Source organism: Bemisia tabaci, chromosome 4 (assembly GCF_918797505.1).
Source record: "Bemisia tabaci chromosome 4, PGI_BMITA_v3".
Classification (NCBI taxonomy): domain Eukaryota; kingdom Metazoa; phylum Arthropoda; class Insecta; order Hemiptera; family Aleyrodidae; genus Bemisia; species Bemisia tabaci.
In genome coordinates this window covers 6,299,605-6,318,552 of record NC_092796.1, presented here as the reverse complement: position 1 = coordinate 6,318,552, position 18,948 = coordinate 6,299,605, and the positions used below count along the sequence as shown (strand labels likewise).

General features: G+C 36.6%; 1 protein-coding gene across 1 annotated transcript in view; it reads left to right on the top strand.

Annotated features, from left to right (window-relative positions):
* Nucleotides 1–9,954, top strand: part of Stim (stromal interaction molecule) — a 62,745-nt gene extending 52,791 nt beyond the window's left edge. Inside the window, exons 12-14 of the mRNA XM_019052324.2 lie at nucleotides 1,822–1,951; nucleotides 2,953–3,139; nucleotides 4,423–9,954. Of these exons, the coding sequence (XP_018907869.2) occupies nucleotides 1,822–1,951; nucleotides 2,953–3,139; nucleotides 4,423–4,734 (629 nt within the window). The 3' untranslated portion in view covers nucleotides 4,735–9,954. The remainder of the gene's footprint in view (nucleotides 1–1,821; nucleotides 1,952–2,952; nucleotides 3,140–4,422) is intronic.
* The last annotated feature ends 8,994 nt before the right edge of the window (nucleotides 9,955–18,948 follow it).

Here is an 18,948-nt window from a genome sequence, read left to right as displayed (position 1 = left end):
TTTCAAACTCAGTCAGGAATGCAGAAAAATGGGGGCCCGCAGGCTTAGTTTGCAAAGACAAGGGTTTGGACTGGTACAGCCTCTTTTCTCTTGCTTCCATTGTGAAGGCATTTTTTTTTCTTGGAAAATATCATGCATTTTTGGTAATTTTTTTGCCAAGCTCTTTTGAAGTTTGAAAGTTGTTTTCAATACCGGGAAAATTTTGTAGAAAATATTTCTCGGATCTAAACTTGAACTCCTTGTCAATCAATTTTCCCTTCATGTTTAAAATATAAACAAAGAAAAGTGAATTTTCATTTATTTATGCTTTTTTTCTGTCTCATCCTGTCTCTCTAGATTGTTAACTTTTGCTTGCATTATAGAATTTTATTAAATACTTTTTCTTTTCTTTGTTCAATGACGTCTCGTTCATGTTTTGTAAACATGTGAGATTGCACTTCACATATGAAAAGGTAGTCATGTGTAGTGAACATGTATGAAAAAGTTGTCTTGAAGGCTTGCATCACCCTACAATCAGTATTGAAAGACCCCACCCCCTTTTTTTTCTCACCATTTTTTTTTTTGTCACCTCCTGTAGAAAATATAGGCTTTAAAAGTCAGAAAAAAACCCAAAGCAAAGGGTACATGTGGTCATAATTAAGTTTTAGTTTTCATTTGGCTTGGGTGTAACATTGATCCTTCATTCAGGGTTTATCAAGCAATTTTTGCTTTCAGTTTTTAATTTTCTTTTCTGGTTCTTAGGTTTGTATTGTATCCAATTCATTCTAGATCGTAAGTATTTTTCTCTTAAAGCAGTATGCAACGCATAATTTTTTTTTTTATTACTAAAGATTTCTGTAAATAGGGATGATGCAATCTCTTTCTTGTCTCTTGATGTGCATTATGATATTTTTTTGCTTTGTTGATCCTCTTTCATGTTTCTTCCATCTTCAAGCTTAACGATAATGCAATGTAACCCTCATCAATGGTTACTCAACTACAAGCTGGTTTTGAGAATACAATATACATCATGTTGTACAAATATTTAAAGTATTTAATGTAAAAATTCAATTGAGTTAAATTTCTTCTCTTGGTCAAAATTATGGCCTACAGGGTGAAGCATATCCCTCTCTTTAATACATCGAATTAAACGGTTCGTATTTTAGATGCATTTCCTGTAGCAGATTTTCCACCAGTTGGGAATCACATAACAAAACACAATGAATAACCACTTTTCTTGTTCAAAAAGTGAGGGTTAAAACCTTTTTTTGAACCAGTTTGAATGTTAAAATCGGGGGTTCGAGCTAATATACAGATATTAAAAAGTACCTTATAAAACCTTCCATTTTAAAACCCTCTCATTTAAAAACTGTCTCCTATTGCTGTAAAATTATGTTATTCAAACTCTTTAAATCAAATGTAGCATCTCTATATGATGAAAAAGAAAAGAGAGACATTTTTTTTAATTACTTAGGTACTTCTTTTATCCACCAACTGGATCCTCTATCAATGATCCATGTTATTCTATGACTGCTAGAAATGCCTAGACCCTATAACTTACCCTTTCTGATTATCGCACGCACCATAAGATGTTCTTGCATACTGAGGGCTCTGCCTCTTGTATATTATATTTCGGCCTTGGCTGACGGACTTTATTGAACGATTAATAAGTAATTAATATGTAAAGAAAGCAATTCTCTGAAATTCTGCTTAATTCTTCCATCCTTTCTGTACTGACTATTTTATGTATTTTGCATTCTGGCATTGTCAAGCTGATTGGTGCATTTACCTCTTTGTGGTTGTGGTACTAACCGAATGTAAATCTCTAAACAACTGTTGTAGACTTTGGCGATTTTGAAAGTTCATCTGTAAGAGAGGATCAAAACTCATCTGAAAGTGAGCGGTTCGATCCCGAGGACGAAGATGAAAAATCTCGCCATTCTCAAGTTCAATTTATAGTAGGAGGTGACTCGTAAGTATTTTTTACTTCATCAGTAGCCTACCAATTTTTGACAGGTATCAAGTGAATTTTTGTGATCAAGTTTGATTCTTTTTTCTTATTGAGATGGTGCTGCATTGCTCGAGCCACAAACGAGACGACTTTAAGAAGTCGGGGATAGATTTTCTTTGTCTGCTGCTCGTTGATCAAGGATTGTTCCAACACAGTCTTAAATTCACCTCCTCACTTAAATTCTGAGTGAGGATAGTAAGGAAAACTGTTCTGTACCAAAAAAATGTGTTGATCGTTGTAATTAAACCTTTCTCAAAGTGAACTTGGTTTTGTTGTGACAAATGTTTGCATCTGCACAATTTTATTTGATCTCTAACATTTGCATATCACTTGGATTGAGAAGAAGAAACACAATAGCTTTTAAAAGGAAATATTCCATTTTTGAAGAGGCCAATTTAAATTGTTGTCCTTTCTACATCCTGGAGTTCATTTTTCGTTGAATCTATACAAGAAAACCAACAACATGCAAAGAAAAAATTAACCACACAGTTCGAGCAATTTAAATTTTAGAGATTGAAAACAGCCATTGTGTCTAAGCACTTGCCTGTGTCAAATGCCACACCTAAAACTAGAAGTAAGTGAAAATTAGTGATTTAGTAATTGTACCTATGTTGTATCAATAAGTATGACAGGAGTGAAAGTCTCTTAGAGCTATACCTATTAAATGAGTGAAAATACATTTTTTAAGATGTGTAGGTAATATTGCAATTTCTTGTGGAAGAACAATAAATGCTAAATGTAGAAAAAAGAAAAGAAAGGAATGTGTTTACTTAATTTTTTTTTTTTTTTTTTTTTTTTTTTTTTTTTTTTTTATCTTTGGTTTCTCCATTCAGAGGAGAGGCATCTATCCTCTTCATAATGATAATGTGTATTGAATAACATTTAATTAACTCAAAGACTTAAATTCAGTGCGCTGCTGGTTTTCATTTATGTATGTGATTGTGTTATATTTCTGATTTTAGACCAGTTAATGAGACATCGCCTGCTCAAAAATTAGTTCCCCAGCAATCAGATGAAGCGACAGCTGCGTCGGAGAAACAAGGGGCTTTGTCGCATAGTGACCGAGAAGCTTCTGTGCCTTACTTAAATAAGAACCAGAAATCGATCAGAGTAAGCCAAAACGTAGATGCAATGGCTTTGGAGACAGAGGTAATTCTTGATTTCTAATATTCCTCAAGAAACCATATTTATTGATTATCTAAGATGAATAATGGTATGAATGAGGCTTGCTGGCAACTTAATTGCCGAAAAGCTCTTTTTTATGGAAGCCTTGATGTTGAAAACTCCTAACAAAATTTAGGCATTCTGAACAATTTTACCACTAACTCTAACTACAAAGTAAGGGACCTCTGTAAGTTGCTTTATTCTCCCAGCACACTTGAATTCAGAGGTGTTGATTTTATTGCTTTCTTTGCATGAATTAGTCGTAAATTAGCTTAAAAAAGACCAGAAAGCTTCAGAGGACCATTCATGATGCTTTACTCACAATTAAAAGCAGTTACTGAAAAATGAGTGCCAGTTCTGGAAAATCAATATTTTTAGGAAGCAGGAAAAATTTGTGCTGGGAGGGCGAAAGTCAAAATGGTAAAAAGGTTTCTGGTGTTAGAAGAATGGAAACAAAAGAGTCCAGAAGTGGAATGGTCATACTATCTCAGCCATTTTTTTTTGCTCTTTGAAAATCTTGTAGTCCATCAGCACCAGCTTTGAATCATTGAAATGGACAAGAAAATAATGAAATGGATGAGGAGATGATTGGATAGATATGTACGCATTAAGTCATTTATTTAGGGCACAAACTTTGTGATCTGTTCAGATATGTTTGATGCAGGTATGGATGAATGCTCCGCCCTCTGTTTCAAAGTGCTGAACAAACATCTATTTACAGTAGACTTTATACTAAGCTGGAAATGATGGAATTAGGCCAACAGAATTTAAAAACATTTGGATTTTTTAAAGAAAAGTTTGTCCAAAACTTTTGGACCACTAGCTTGTGTTGAATAGGACCTCATATAAAATTAGAAGATGAAAACAATGCATGCAAAAGAGAAAAACAAGAAACACTTGTAAAAAGCACTCAAGACTGTAATAAACTATCTAAAGCCATTTAAATGTTTTTATCTTCCTCTATGTATATTTCATTTGCTTCATATAGTCCCGTTTCTACAGTGTCCAGTAAAACAAACATATTTGCGGAAGTGTGCCCTCCCCCACCCCATTCTGTGCGCTCAAAGTCATTGTTTTAGTTATTCTACGCTCGTATTCTATATGCCAAGGGCCTGAACAGAAAATTACCCCTAACTCAGCCTCTGTACGGCTAAATTTAAGCCAAATGCATCCTGAAAATAAACCATCTTTCTAAAAAGGTCCATTGTATGTGCGTCTCATCAGCTTAAAAACATGAGACTCAGCTTTTCCTTTTGGTTTAATTACAGTGCCGACCTGGACGTAAGCACTCGCAGACTTCGCAAACATCACAAGGATCAACAGAAAATATTGAGATTCTACCGCGGGGAAGGCGGCTGCATAAACGCAACGAACTCCACCAGTCACACTCAACCAGTGGCGTTTCATCTGCTGACGAGGAAGTTTTGGCAGGTGAGCTCCTTGCTTCTGCGACAGAAGACGTCAGTGATCTTAAGCGGCAGAAGAAGTCGCTTCTTCACTTTCCCAAATTCTCAAGGAAAGTTAAGCAGTCATCCAGTCCACAGCTGAGTGTGTCCTCGTCCTCAAAGTTGCCCACTTAGTATTGGTTCGTTAAGGGCTCAAGAGACCTGAGTGTAATGTTTTGTTAAGTTTTTGTTTTTTGGAAGCCATGCTCAAGAGGGACAAGTGCTCTTAAGAAAGAATGCCTGTGATAGTAGTAGCTTTGATTCAGGTCAGCAGAGGTGCGTTTATTATGTAGAGAAGATGCACAGATATTTCCTGGGGGAAGAATTCCATGATTTTATCACTTTATACCTTTTCTTTTTCTTGCTTCGTCTCGGTGTCCAAGTGGTAGTGAAGGCAATAAGTTGGGATTCGATCGGTAGATTATAGCTGCTTTATAAACGAAAATTTATTTCAAAATTACCAGAACCAAAAATGACAATTTATTGTGATTAAATTACTCTTCGATCAATGTCAATTTTAGATGATAATAAGGAAGAAAAAATAAATTGACGTAAAATTTCATTTTTATGAAAGTCTAATTTCATTGCAATGAGTCCGGATGAAAACACTCAAATATTGATAATTCTAGCAATTCTATTGCAATAAATAGTCAAGAAAATCATAACTCTTCCATCTTAAAATGTTACTTGGGTGGTGTAAATATGACTGAAAGAGGTTTCATCTCTTCATATCCCAACTCTTATCAAAGAGAATAAAATGTTTCTTTTGAAAAATGTCAGCCCTCTAACCTGCTTCTTGATGTATTCATATCTATGAAAAACCCAAAGTATATTTTAGAGGTAGCTCTATAGTGCACCGCAGATTCAGTTTATATCTCCAATAAGTGATTCAGTTTTTTTGATGCGAAAAGATTTGATTGCCAATTTTTACCACTTATGTAATTATTGAAGTAACAATATTACAGCTTATTTTTAAGGAGAATCCATTGAAGCAGATCCTAACAGGATGTTCCAACTGGGAAGCAATGTCTGCAAAGTTTTTACTTCGAGTAAAAGGTTTTTGACTAGACTTGTCAATCCCATTAAGGTAGCAAATTACCCGAGTCTCCTAAAAATACTCATGAACCAACTAAGAGCTGTCAAAATTTCGTTCCTTGTAATCACTTATCATCAGCAGTAAAACATAGTAAAAAAAAAAACATTTTCCCACTTCAGTTTAACTAAATTTTTCTTTCTTTCTATCTATAAAAATTTTAGTAAGCCTTTAATAATTATAAGTAGTAGAACAGTTTCAAAAAGCCAGTTTATCACAATATTCACTTAATGTATACTTTCAGAAGTACTTTAAGCAATTTCATCATCAAATTTTGTAGCCAAATCCCTGATGCATTGTAAAATATTTTAAATTTAGATTTTTTACCCTTTTAATTTTTTTAAAATGCCTGAACATTTTGGAAGGACCTATGATTTAAGTGATGGTGAAGTGCCGAACTCTTGCGCTATAGATTCATCCAAAGTTTAAAATTTTGTAGGTCCATAACAATATCAGATTTTTGGATTTTAAAAGTCATAACTCTATGCTCAGCATCTGTCCCTCTTGGGCAGCCAAATTTTTTATTCAAGCAGGTTTCTTCTGATATTGGAGAATATAACACCGAAAGCCTGTTTAATAGTTTTAGACCCGTGACTCTAGTTGTATAAGGATGTATGCCTAATTTCAAATTCCCACCCTAGTATCATTGACTGTTAAAATGTGGACTTCAAGAAATAATTGTTAAAATGTATTAGGTGGCAAACCCTCTTCGCTTTTTTAAAGTAAAAATGTGAAATTGATGCTTATAAAAAGCTGTGCAAAATTTCTATCAAAATTGTGTCAAATTCTGAAAATCTTTCATACTAATGCTACAAGATAACGTGCAAAATATACAACATAAAAAACTAAAATTTCCTGTAAAATTGTTTTCAATATTCACTAAAATAAAGTGATCTAAAACTTTTACAAGTCTAAAAGGGCATTTTCATGTAAAAAAGATCAAAAGGGGTTTCTTAACTTGGAAATTTTAATTGTTTTTTAGAGTTTTATCTTTGAAATTTACAAGTTTTTTTTTTTTACTTTTTAATAACAGTCAATGCTACTGGGCAGGTTTGTAAGATGTAAAAGACTCATAGCTTTATTGTAACATCTCTTGTCTTAAGACTTTTTCCAGTGTGTCAGACTAATGGTAGCTAGTACAAGAAGTGATCGTGTAGTACGAGATTCACTGAACAACTCAGTATTTTCTGTTTATTAAAAACATTAGGTGAGGTGGGAATGGGAGCAAGATAAAAAGAATATTAATACACAAAAGTTTTATCGATTGAAAATAATCTAACCTTAATGAAATTCCATTCTCTTGCTTCAGAGAAAAATTCTCAGCTTTGTCAATACAAAAATTATGACTTCGTAGCTATACTCAAAAAATGATTGTGCATCAAGATTCAGAGTTCATTTGAGGGTGCAGTAATCATTATGATAGAAAAATTATGTGAATGAATTATAATCAATTACTTGATCAAAAGAGAAGTAATAATTTGGTTCCAATATTTTCTATGGCACCTCACTGAAAAATCTCATTCGGAGGTTCAAGGTCAATGAGGCGCAACACTGATTTTTACCTGAATCACTTTTAAATGACTGTTAAAATTCAAGTCGGTGTGAAAGAAAAAACGCAGACATAACCAAGATTATTTAAAGGTAAAGTTGAACGGTTTTCAATTACTTTTAAAACTGGGGAGTGAAAGCTTTTGATGAACCCAATACGAAAGAAAGCTCTAAATTTTAGGCAGGATAGCAAGTGTCAGAGAAATTCTGTCCTTTTGTTATCTTAGGAGCTGAAAATTTTTATAGAGGTTTAGCTGAACCATCAAGTAAATTGGCAGTATAGAGTTTTACGCTGTATTTTTTAATTGCTTTTGAAGAATGTAATTGCAGCCTTAAGTTAAGGTTTTTGAGATATTTAGCTTCTTTTTTTAGCAAAAGATTGATCCTATAAATTGTTTTACCCCCCGTTTTTTACTCTCTGTAGAAATCATCGTTCTTACTGCTATTTGTGGTACTTAATTTTTACTTTCTAGAGAGCAATTACTAAAGAACCTGTAGTAAAACATTTTAGGTTGTTTTTCTTTTTCCTTTTAATGCAGTTTCCGTCCGTTATCTTGTACTTTCCTACAAATGTCCGATACCTTTTTTTTATCATGGCTAAAAATTGTACTTACACGCAGTTGATTGAAGTCTGTTGTTTTTCATTCTTTGTGACACTATAGAGTGTACCAGGAGAAAGAATGGCTCGCTAAAATCAAATGTCGGATCAGAATTTTTGCTAACAGCAACATTTATATGATATTTCTGAGAGGATCTCTAATGTTGATTCACAGTGCTTATCTCCATGGCTTTATTCGTTTCCCTTGTTTGAAAACCTCACAAAACAAAAAAGGTGTCGAGTGTCCAAGGCTCGATTTAACCTTTAAAACACTTCCCACATTAATCTCTGTGAAAAATAATTGCAGTTCTATTAATCACTGTGCTTCCTCCAGTTTCTTCCGTATTCTTATAAAAATAAATTATTGTTAATTTATGTAGATAATATGGAACACTCTCTTGAAGGTAAAGACACTTTCCATTTGTTTTAACGCACATACTTTCTGTATCGAAAGAGATTGAATTTTTACTCTCAGTGTAGTTTTTTATCAATCAACTATTTAAACATAAACTCTGATAAGAAGGTGAATCAATTTTGAGTTCAGCATATCCTCCTTTCAAAAAGTTTGCACACTTTCAAAAAGTCTCCAATTCTCTGTGACCAATTATCTTTCGAATGAAATATAAAGGAATATTCAATTGATGAGCCTCTCTAATTTGCTAAACCCTTTTTTTGTGGCTGATAAGTACCTCATATTATCTATAATCAAATAATCTATGTTGTTAAGCTCTGTTTTGTTACTCATTGACCAGCAATTTTCTTGAGAGAGGTATCAAACAATGGTTTTCAGAGAAGGTTAGGTATCTCTGTTTTTGTTGAGATTGCAGCGCCAATAGGTCATAAAGTAAACTTGTAAAGTCTTTTCAAGAACTTATACCATTCTCTTCTCTAGCTTGACAGCTGCGTCTTCTAGATGTGACAGTTAAAAGAAGAAAAAATTGCCTTAAATCCTTCTAAATTTATTTACCTGTTCGATTTATACATTATCTGATAAGAGCAGAACTTTTTCTATTAGAAATCACATAATTACTCAATATATCTAAGCAATATTTCTGCCTTACACTGATATTTTTTTTCTTTTCTTTCAATGGTCAACAGAAATTGATGGGCAATTTTGTTTATGATACCTTGTGTGTAACTTTGCTTATCATTTGAACATGTAAAATCTGGCTGTATTTACTAGTTTTGGGGATCTTACAATTGTGTAAATTAATGATATGTCTTTTAATCATCACTAGTTTATTCTCTCAAGTGTTTTTGGAGTTTTCAGGAAGCTGTAGTAGGGAGACTTACTCTGTAGGGCATGCAACATGTATTGATGACCTCAACAAACAACCAAAATGTAAAATTATGGCAAAGCCATTTCAGATTTTTTCTAATTTGAGTGGAATGCTCCTCTGCATTAGAGTTTTGCATCACTATAAAATTTGCAAAAACAAAAATGAAGGTATGATTTTTTTATTGAGGATGACAGATTCATAAATGCTGCATACATTTTGTGTTATTTGAATAAGCAAATCCAATCGCTCAAACTGATCTTGAGCCTTTCTCTTCGGTATCTGAATTTATCAAGTAACACCAATATGTAGGCTATCAATTTATCAATGGGCAAAGGTGTTGTCACAACCTCTCTTCAGATGAAAGTAGTAATAAAAAAGTCAGCAAGTGGTCGTCAGTAAAATTTCAGGAATTGCTCCATAACACAGGACTGGTCAATTGTAAAGACATGAGGGGAAACTTTTTTTATGCTTCAATTGAAACCCTGTTTTCCTCTTTGAGATGCCAAAAGTTGATATTTTTTTACCTTTTTTTATCACCGAAAAAAAAAATTATATCATCAGATGGGTAGTTTTTGTTCTTTTACAGAACATGTCGCTTTTTACCTGGATACAGGCCTGATTAACATAGCACACAGAGCTCTGTAAAATACTATAGGAGAATTTGGTAGACACAGTGCGTTCTGAAGATCATTCTGACTGATTGTCTTCATTGATAGATTTGAATTATGTGTATCTTTGAAATATCTTGTGATCTTATTAGTAGATACTTTTTGAAGTTTGTAAGCAGAATTTTTTTCAGACCAATAATTAATTTTAAATACAATTTTTAGACTGAATCCCTTGTTGTAAAATGTTTAATTCTTTCCTAGATTTTCAATCACATTTTTTAATTGCTTTTTTCAGGTACAGTATCTATATTTTCAAGAAACTGAAAGATAATATTGGCTTATTTAAGTAAGTGTGTATAAGATGTGTCTAGAAGTAGGTACTTAAACCAATATTTATTGCAAAGTGTTCATTGAAATGGGGTGACAAAATTTCACACTTTTTATTCGAAAGACAAATTTTATGCCCAACACTATTAAAAAGCCACCAAAATTTGTTGTTTATTTTTTATCAAAAACTTGACTGTAGTTGAAAATTCAACATTGCTGTAGTACGAGTATTTCCCACAAGATGGTTTCCTCTGTTTCCTCTCATTTTTTTGCGAAAAATTATGCAATGGAATCACCGAGATGAATGAGAATTGGTTTTTCCATTAGATATTACAAACCGAAATTTAGTCAATAATGATAATAAGTGCCCATGGATAGAGAGTGACAGGATTTTTCCTGGATTGCCTTGAGCAATTTTCCGAAAATTAGAGTTCAACTTGCAAATCGCGTATGTAAGCTCCCGTTTTAACAAAGCTTGCCGAGAAAGCCAAAATGGCGTCCGAAAATATCCTTCAATCTTGTTGCGGCTAGAATCTCGATGGGTAATTGCCTTTGCTGTGACCTATCCGTGCTACGGCAGCCGTGCATTGAGAACGGCTGCACTGACAGGATCGTGGCAAAGCTCAGAGGCCATTGGGATCTTAAACGCATCGACAGAGATATTTCCGGACGACATTTTGAATTTGACTTTCTCAGCACCAAGCGTTTAAATAAGGGCTCAAAACACACAAATTCGAACTCATTTTTCGTGGGTTAGTACCACTCGAAAAAATCGGGGCAAATTTCCGTGTGCGAACTCTCTGCTTTTAAAAAATTTAATAACTAAAAATGACTAAACAAGCTCATTACCTGCATCATATATAAATAGCAGCCAAGATTATGACCATAAACGCGAGGAACTATACTTTTTTTGTGCAGTGGCGTAACGGACTTCCGCTGGGCCCCCCCGCAAAATTTTTTCTAGGCCCCCCCCCCCCATGTCCATAAAATTCCAAAATTATCCCCCCCTCCCACCCCTTCCCATTTTTTGGCCCGAGGCATCCCAAATCACGGACTTGGACTGCCTCACCCCTCACCGTCCCAGGTCCCGTACCCGATTATATGGGACCCCTAAAGGATCAAGGATCTTAAGGGTGGCGGGGGCCCAGCCCAGGCCCAAGGATTATTGGATCTCCCAAAGCCCGAAATACGAAAAGTGACAAAAAAAGAAAAACAATTTAGTAATCACTGAGTGGACATTGGAAGGCAGGGGCCCTCCAGCAACTAAAAAGTTCGGAACAGTCCGAAAGAAGTATGAAAAACCCCGAGCTAACAATAAAAATCGGAGGAAGAAGCCCCATCTCAGTAAGTAAATGCCCAAAGTTTGAAACCTAAGCTAAGCATCAAAGATAGAGAGAGAAAAAAAAAATTCCGGCGGCCGAGGGCCCCCTTGGCGCCTGGGCCCCCCTGCATAGCAGGGTCTGCGGGGGCGCCCGTTACGCCACTGGGGGCAAGAGCACCCTCCACCCTGGCGAGGGCGGTCTAAAGGCCTGGATACACGCTCAAATTTCCATCAATTTCCGATCAAATGGTGACTAGTGCGTACCAACTATACAATCAAATTTTTGCCGCCTGCAAGAATTTGCATTTTTGTCATCATTTTGATCGGAAATTGACGGAAATTTGAGCCTGCATCCAGGCCTTACCTAATCCTCCGAGGTACTTTCTCTTGCAATTCAGACCTATGCTGACATGCCCACGGATAGACGTGTAGGTGGTTATTGCGCAAATTGTGCTTACGGAATCATTGAAGTCACAGTGAAGTCAAAATAAATTATGGGTGGATGAAATTTTTCCAACCAATAATTTCGGAACCAAACCAAACCACCCATACGCGCAAATATTGGTATTTTTTCGCCCATTAAAGCACATAAGTGCATTTAGTAACGTCACTCCGTGTTTTATGACATTAAGTATATTACAGTTATAGACCATTAATTTTTCTCTAATGAATCAATCACCCATTTCCTTTATTTTATGACCTGTTGTTGGTTGAAGTATTCCAACCCCCCCCCCCCCCCCCCCGCGCGAACATCGGTGTTTTCCCGCCCATAAACCCAACCACGCGTTACCTACTTTGACGTCGCCGTCCGTCTCTTTTAGTTTTATAAAATTTTGTTTATGACAGCAATAATTTTTTTTTCTCTTTTTTATTTAACATTGACCTGGTGTTAAGTTAAATAACCATGTATAGGTAATGTCATTTTTTAAATCAACAATCGAAAGTAAAAGTAACGTAATGCAATTAAAACCACCGAAGATTCCTTGCAACATGGACGATTCGATCCATGGGCATTATGTAACATCAAACTCGAGGTTTTTTTACCCCCCCCCCCCCCCCCCCCAATAACGGAGTTTCACAAAAATCGAACAAACAGGAACCGAGATAGCACTTCAGGCCAAGTATGCCATGATTTTTGGGATTTTGAAAATTTGACTAATCCGAATTTTCCGTTCAAAAATACCCTCTGATACCGAGCTTCACAAAAATAGAATGAGCAGAAGCCGAGGTAACATTCTAGGCCACGTCCGCCATCTAGAATTTTGAATATTTAAAATTTGACTGAAAATTCGTGTTGCTCGACAAAAAGTACCGAATGATTCTGAGTTCCCGAAAAATCGATCGAACACAAAGCTAAGATAGCATTTTAGTCCGCGTCTAGAGTCTCTAGCCGCGTCCGGCATCTTTGATTTGGGAATCTTGAAAATTTGACTTGAAACGCGTGATATCCAAAAATGAAGTTCAGATTCGGATTCCTCGTTAAAAATCGATGCAGTTACATGTATCACACACTAGCATAGCGTATTGGGAAGAGACTTGACGGAGGCATACTGATTCTATCATATCAGTTCAACTTGGCAACATGGGTGGACTCACTGAGTGGATCAGCTGATGAGTAAGAAGAATGTTTATCTTCTCGGAAATTCTTCGGGACGAAAACGAAACCGAATGCTAAGCGCCGGCGCCCGGGTACATTCCGCGCGGCATGGATAAAAGGTTTGAATTCCTTCATGGTAAATTCTTCTTCTTCCTCAACCGACCCTCTGACCCACATTTGATTGATATCTTAGAATCAGGTTTGAATTATCTTTTCCTACACGCTATACTAACGCACGATACATGAAATCGCATTGATTTTTCACGAGGAATCCGAATCTGCATTAGATTTTGGCTATCTTGCGTTTTAATTCATTAAACATCGTGGGAAAAAACCACAGGTGTTCTTAATTTATCAAATATCAGTGTTTTTTTTGTTTTGTTTTGTTTTTGTTTCACTAAGACGACGACGAAGAATGAAAAATACCGTTTCGCTGTTTCCATCTGATTGTGAGCATCTTGCTTTTGAAATAAAATGAAATTAATTAATAAAAGGAAAATAAAGACCATAAGTATCGAAAAAGTTCCCTTGAAATATGGATGAGTCGATCTTGTGGGTCGCATTCTTAAGAGATTTTTACCCCCCCCCCCCCCCCCCGGTTCCTTTGCGTTTTGGCAAGATCTACCCCCCCCCCCCCTCAATTTACTACGAATGCTGACTCTGAATACCCCCTCAATAAAACTAGATGACGAAAATTATTCTGGGGTATGGAGCAACTGTCCGTTCCGAAAGTCATTCAATTTTTCGGGAAAGAATTGCTTGATCCGTTTGGACTCACAATCAGCGATGGAGGGAAAGAGGTACGGAGAAAGGGGGGGGGGGATTGGGAGGAAGCTCATTGGACTGCATTTTGCAATTTGGAACTATAAATTCTGGCTCATCTGAAAAAAACACTTGTGTTCATGGAGAACCTAATGGCACATACGTTATTTTTAAACCGGGTTAGGATTTACAGTTCCAAATTGCAAAATGCAGTCTATATGGTTTCTAAAACTTGCCCTAGCAGAAGAAAGGAAGACGCATTCAGCTTCATCCTGGAGCCCTCCCCCCCCCCACCCCTTCACGACAAGGTGCCTCGCACTTCCCATTACTACCTTGCTAAGGAAAAACGCCGTATGAACATTCGAGCGTTGCCAAATTTCCTCCAATTAAATTTTTATTTTGAAAGGAAGTTATGCATATTTTTTCTTGAAATTTTCACATATTTTAGATTAAACTGCGAACAATATCGTCTGAAAAATTGAAAAGAAAATATTCATAACTTTTCCAATAAATTCGTATTTTATCAAAGGCAACTTGGCAATGTCTGATGGCTCATACGGCGTTCTTCCACATAGCACGGCAGAGTAGCGCCCAGCTACCAGCAAGGCCAAGAGCAACATTATTATCCTCTCTTCTCCGCAATAAAATTAAACTAACAGTCGACTCGCCGATACAAATGCAGCCCTTTCGCCCATGATCGCTAAAGAGGGCGGCCGACCTTGATTATTCTTCAAATAACGCAAGTGCCACATGCCACAAACACGATTTTGAGAAATAAGAAACATGTGTATTACTCGACTTGCCACAAATCTTAGCACGGAAAATGTGTACGTCTGATTTAAACATCGATGTAGAACTCAGAAATTACTGTTTTCCTAAAAAACTTATGGTAAACGATGGCGACCGCGACCCCCTCGCTGAAAAATTAAGAAATGAAGAAACACTTTTTGACGCTTTACATTATTCGGAAAATAATCGGTTCAACGTAGGGAGATAGGGATCTCAATTTTAGTAACTCAACCGGAGGGATCCACTGAACAAAAAAAAAAATAAATAAAAAAAACTTCTGGTGTTGTTTTAATTCATACGCGTTTATTAAGAATCTCCTCATGGATCGGCCCCACTGTTCACTAACGTCATATCGACGTCGAAACTCCCTAACCACGTATCTCGTTTACGGTGTTTAACTTCGCTCCTATTTTATTTTTTAAAAGGAGAACAAATCAATATCAATTTTAGAAGTTTTCGCAAAGGTTTCTTCGCACAGAGAAAAAAAATCACGGAAGTTTTCAATAATTGATGCTGAGTAGTTTTCAGAGTCGGACTGGCCATAAAGCCAATCTGACATTGGCAGATACGCCCCCCTGCCAGATATAGCAAAATAAGATGAGAGAAAAACTTATGACCGAAAAAAAATGCGGAAAATTCATAAATGAACAGGAGAATTAATAGAAAGTAAGAGTAAAGAAGGGTACTCGTACGCATGATAGTGGTGAATGGAGGTCCTGGAACCATAAACCGGAAATAAGTCACCAGAGACGCCTGGGCCTACAAAAATGCTGGAAAATGGATGTTTTCGTTTTTTTTTTATTAGCTAAAACCAGATTTTGTATTCGTAGCTTAATTTTCTGAGGAAGAGAATGTGAAAAATTGGGACATACTGGTTTAATCAAGCTGTAATGAATGACAATTGTTTCACTCACCAGCAGACATTCGATTAAATAAAGTGCAAACCTACGCCATTACGCTTTACGCTTTTAACTTTCGCTTTTCGGAGAGTTCGAATAGTTGTATCATTGCGCCTTAGGAATGTGACGGAAGATTAAAATGGAAATAGCCTCCATGGTCCATCCACGCTGGCCTTGTCGATTTCCTTTGACTTTTTTGCAGTGGTTAATGCATAGCTGAAGTGCGCTCCAGGTAGAATTGTATGTAGCAAATGGGTAATTTTTACAGGAGGATTATAAATAAACAAGTGGTTAAAAATGAAAACTAAATAATAAATGAGCGATGCAAAACGATTATTCGGATATCGGAACTTGGCTGATTTGAAAACGCCTTCAAATGCGGCGTGATACCTCACGCATTCCGGAGAGTTCGAATAGTTGTATCATTGCGCCTTACGAATGTGACGAAATATTTAAATGGAAATAGCCCCCATGCACGCTGGTCTTGTCGATTTCCTTTGACATTTTTGCAGTGGTGAATGCATAGCTGAAGTGCGCTCCAGCTAGAATGGAGTTGTTGCATGTGTGAGGAATTTGCGATTTCACTGTTGATTCGCATGTAAAAGTTCGCGAGAAACACGGTGGTGCTACTGGTTTTTTCTGAAATCAACTCCTAAGCTCAAAAAAATCGTTCAAGTTGAGGCTAAAATGGAGGGAATATGCCACCCTACCCTGAAAGTCCACCTCTACATCAAAACAAACTCTCCGTGCAAAGATAGGGAGCAAATACATTACCAGGGTTGTCGTGTTTTCAGTTTTGGAGTTCCCAAATGAAGTGGCAGCCCTGTCAATGTATTTGCTCCCTATCTGTGCATGGAGAGTCCGGAAAGTTCGAATAGTTGTATCATTGCGCCTTAGGAATGTGACGGAAGATGGAAATGGAAATTGCCTCCATGCACGCTGGGCTTGTCGATCTCCTTTGACATTTTTGCAGTGGTGAATGCATAGCTGAAGTGCGCTCCAGCTAGAATTGAATGTAGCAAATGGGTAATTTTTATAGGAGGATTAAAAATAAACAAGTGTTACGGAATAAAACAAAAGAATATGAACTATGCAAAACGATAATCTGGGTATCGGAACTTGGCTGATTTGAAAACGCCTTCAAATGCGGCGTGATACCTCACGCATTCCGGAGAGTTCAAATAGTTGTATCATTGCGCCGTAAGAATGTGACGGAAGATTTAAATGGAAATAGCCTCCATGGTCCATTCACGCTGGCCTTGTCGATTTCCTTTGACTTTTTTGCAGTGGTTAATGCATAGCTGAAGTGCGCTCCAGCTAGAATTGTAGGTATACACCTTGAAATCATCGCTACAAATACAAATAAGACGAACTGAAACAAATACAGTATGAGAATGGAGCAAGATAAAAGGAGGCACGTTGATGACGGTGCAGAGGTACAACTATTCGTACATGATGGATGTTTGTGATGGATCTGCAAAATTGAGCAGGGCGCGATGACGCTAGGCTTGAACCTGCATTGCTCCTTTCTATGCACTGGAAAAAAAAAAACACACATTGGATGTAGAGTCCAGATTATTTAAAACATTGACAAGAAAAAGGACTTTTGATTCATCAGATTTAAGCTTAAATCAAAAGGAAATTCGCTCAATTTAAGAGGCTTGGTTCTTGATTTAAGCTTAAATCTGATTGAATCAAGAGTATTTTCTCTTGTCGATGTTTTTAAGAGTCTGGACTCTAGATCCACTGTGGTTTTTTTTCTAGTGTGCTGTCAGTGAGGTGTCACTCAGATTCGAGGGATAAATTTAAAGAACTAGGCCAGATTACGTCTCGACTCTGTTGTTCTTCAATATTTTCTTCTTATTCAATTTGAAGTTTGATTATTCTTTTAATGTCCAAATATCTACAGACCTACATCTACGGCTCATATTTACGACGGTATCTTACAACTCGCGTGGTACGTTTTTTATAAAAAAGTCTCCTGTCACGTGACCGGGTTTTTAGCATCTAAGTGTTAATGAAAATATTATTAAAATATACCTAACTGCACCTTGTTCGCTAAAAACTCAGGATTCAAGGAGGGAGCCAAAGGAAACCATTCGCAATCAGTCAGTTTTAAATAAAATTTCGTTATGTTTAACCTTGGAAAATTAGGCTCCAACTGTTCGGCGACACCCCAAAACATTGTTATTACCAATAAAATGATTGTTGAATGGGATATCTTGCAGCCTGCTTTAGATCACTGGTGCATTTAATATACATGTATTTCTATCTCATTCTTTCTACATTTCTTACTGAACACCTTGTATCTTCTAGATTGAATCTTACATTTTGCGATGAGGTTAAAAAGATCCTTTCGGCGTACATATTTTCGGGTTCATGAACCCGAAAACCCGAAAATGAAGCATCATTTTCCGGCTTTTAGTTTTTAAAAGCAGCACTATAGGTTGCAAGCTCTGGCTCGTTTCTTCTGGAAATAATGATGCATAGATGCGTTCTGATAGGCAGCCAGCTTTGATTTTATTTAATTTTTCATTTCCCAAGTCTCCCGGTAACTTAAAGTGCTCAATTTTGCAATTTTTGCTCCGTGCGATTACTTAATAAACTTCGAACCTGGAAATAGCGTAAAATTGTGGTGATTTGTCAGAAATATCTGGACCGCCTTTTACGTCGGGGTACTTCCCCCTCCCCAGGGGGGGGGGGGGATATTACTTTAAGACCCTTTAGCCGGTTAAGGGTCTACGCTCTGAGATGTGAGACAGTCCGACCCTGGTAGTTTTCCATTTAAAAAAGGAAGTATGACAGGAGGTGCACTACGTCATAATTGAGAAGCGTGGTCTGGTAGTTTCACCATCAATATGTGTCTAAAAATAGAATGATAAAGCACGAGTTGTAATTTAATGTTCTCAATATTCGGATAGGTCGTTAGGATTGGATGGAGGCAATTATTTAAAAAACCTGATACAGATTGTGCGAATTGTGTTGGCGTGGCCGCGATAATCAAAGCAAAATGCCACCTAGAACTTGGCAAAATTTCCACTTATGACCGCTGTATGGCGTACACTCGTCCTATACAAGGCGCAGAGTTGCGGGAACACGCACTAAATACTATTGAAAGCTCAAACATCTCGTCGATATAATGGTATGTAGGTAAATGGTCGAGGATTGTTGACGCAATTGGGACTTACCATAATCTCGTTATTACAGCTTGTTTTAAAAGCATTAAAAACAGAGGAGGAACGCTGGCTAGCGTTTTCTCCCTACCGACTGTCAAACCGGATGTCTAAAAAGCGAGTGATCTCTTCTTTCATGGGAATGTTGATAGACTATTTGAATTCCAACCTCTTATCATTCAAAATTGAGAAGCTTTGTCGATCTAGTATTCATCTGAATCACAATGGTGTTGGAACGGGGATCTGTAAAACTTATTTTTGGTGTGATGTTAGTCTGCGAGATTTTTATGACTATCTCCGGTCCCCCTCAGGTAATTCATCTAAGTGCTTTATATTTTTAACAGGTTAAATCAC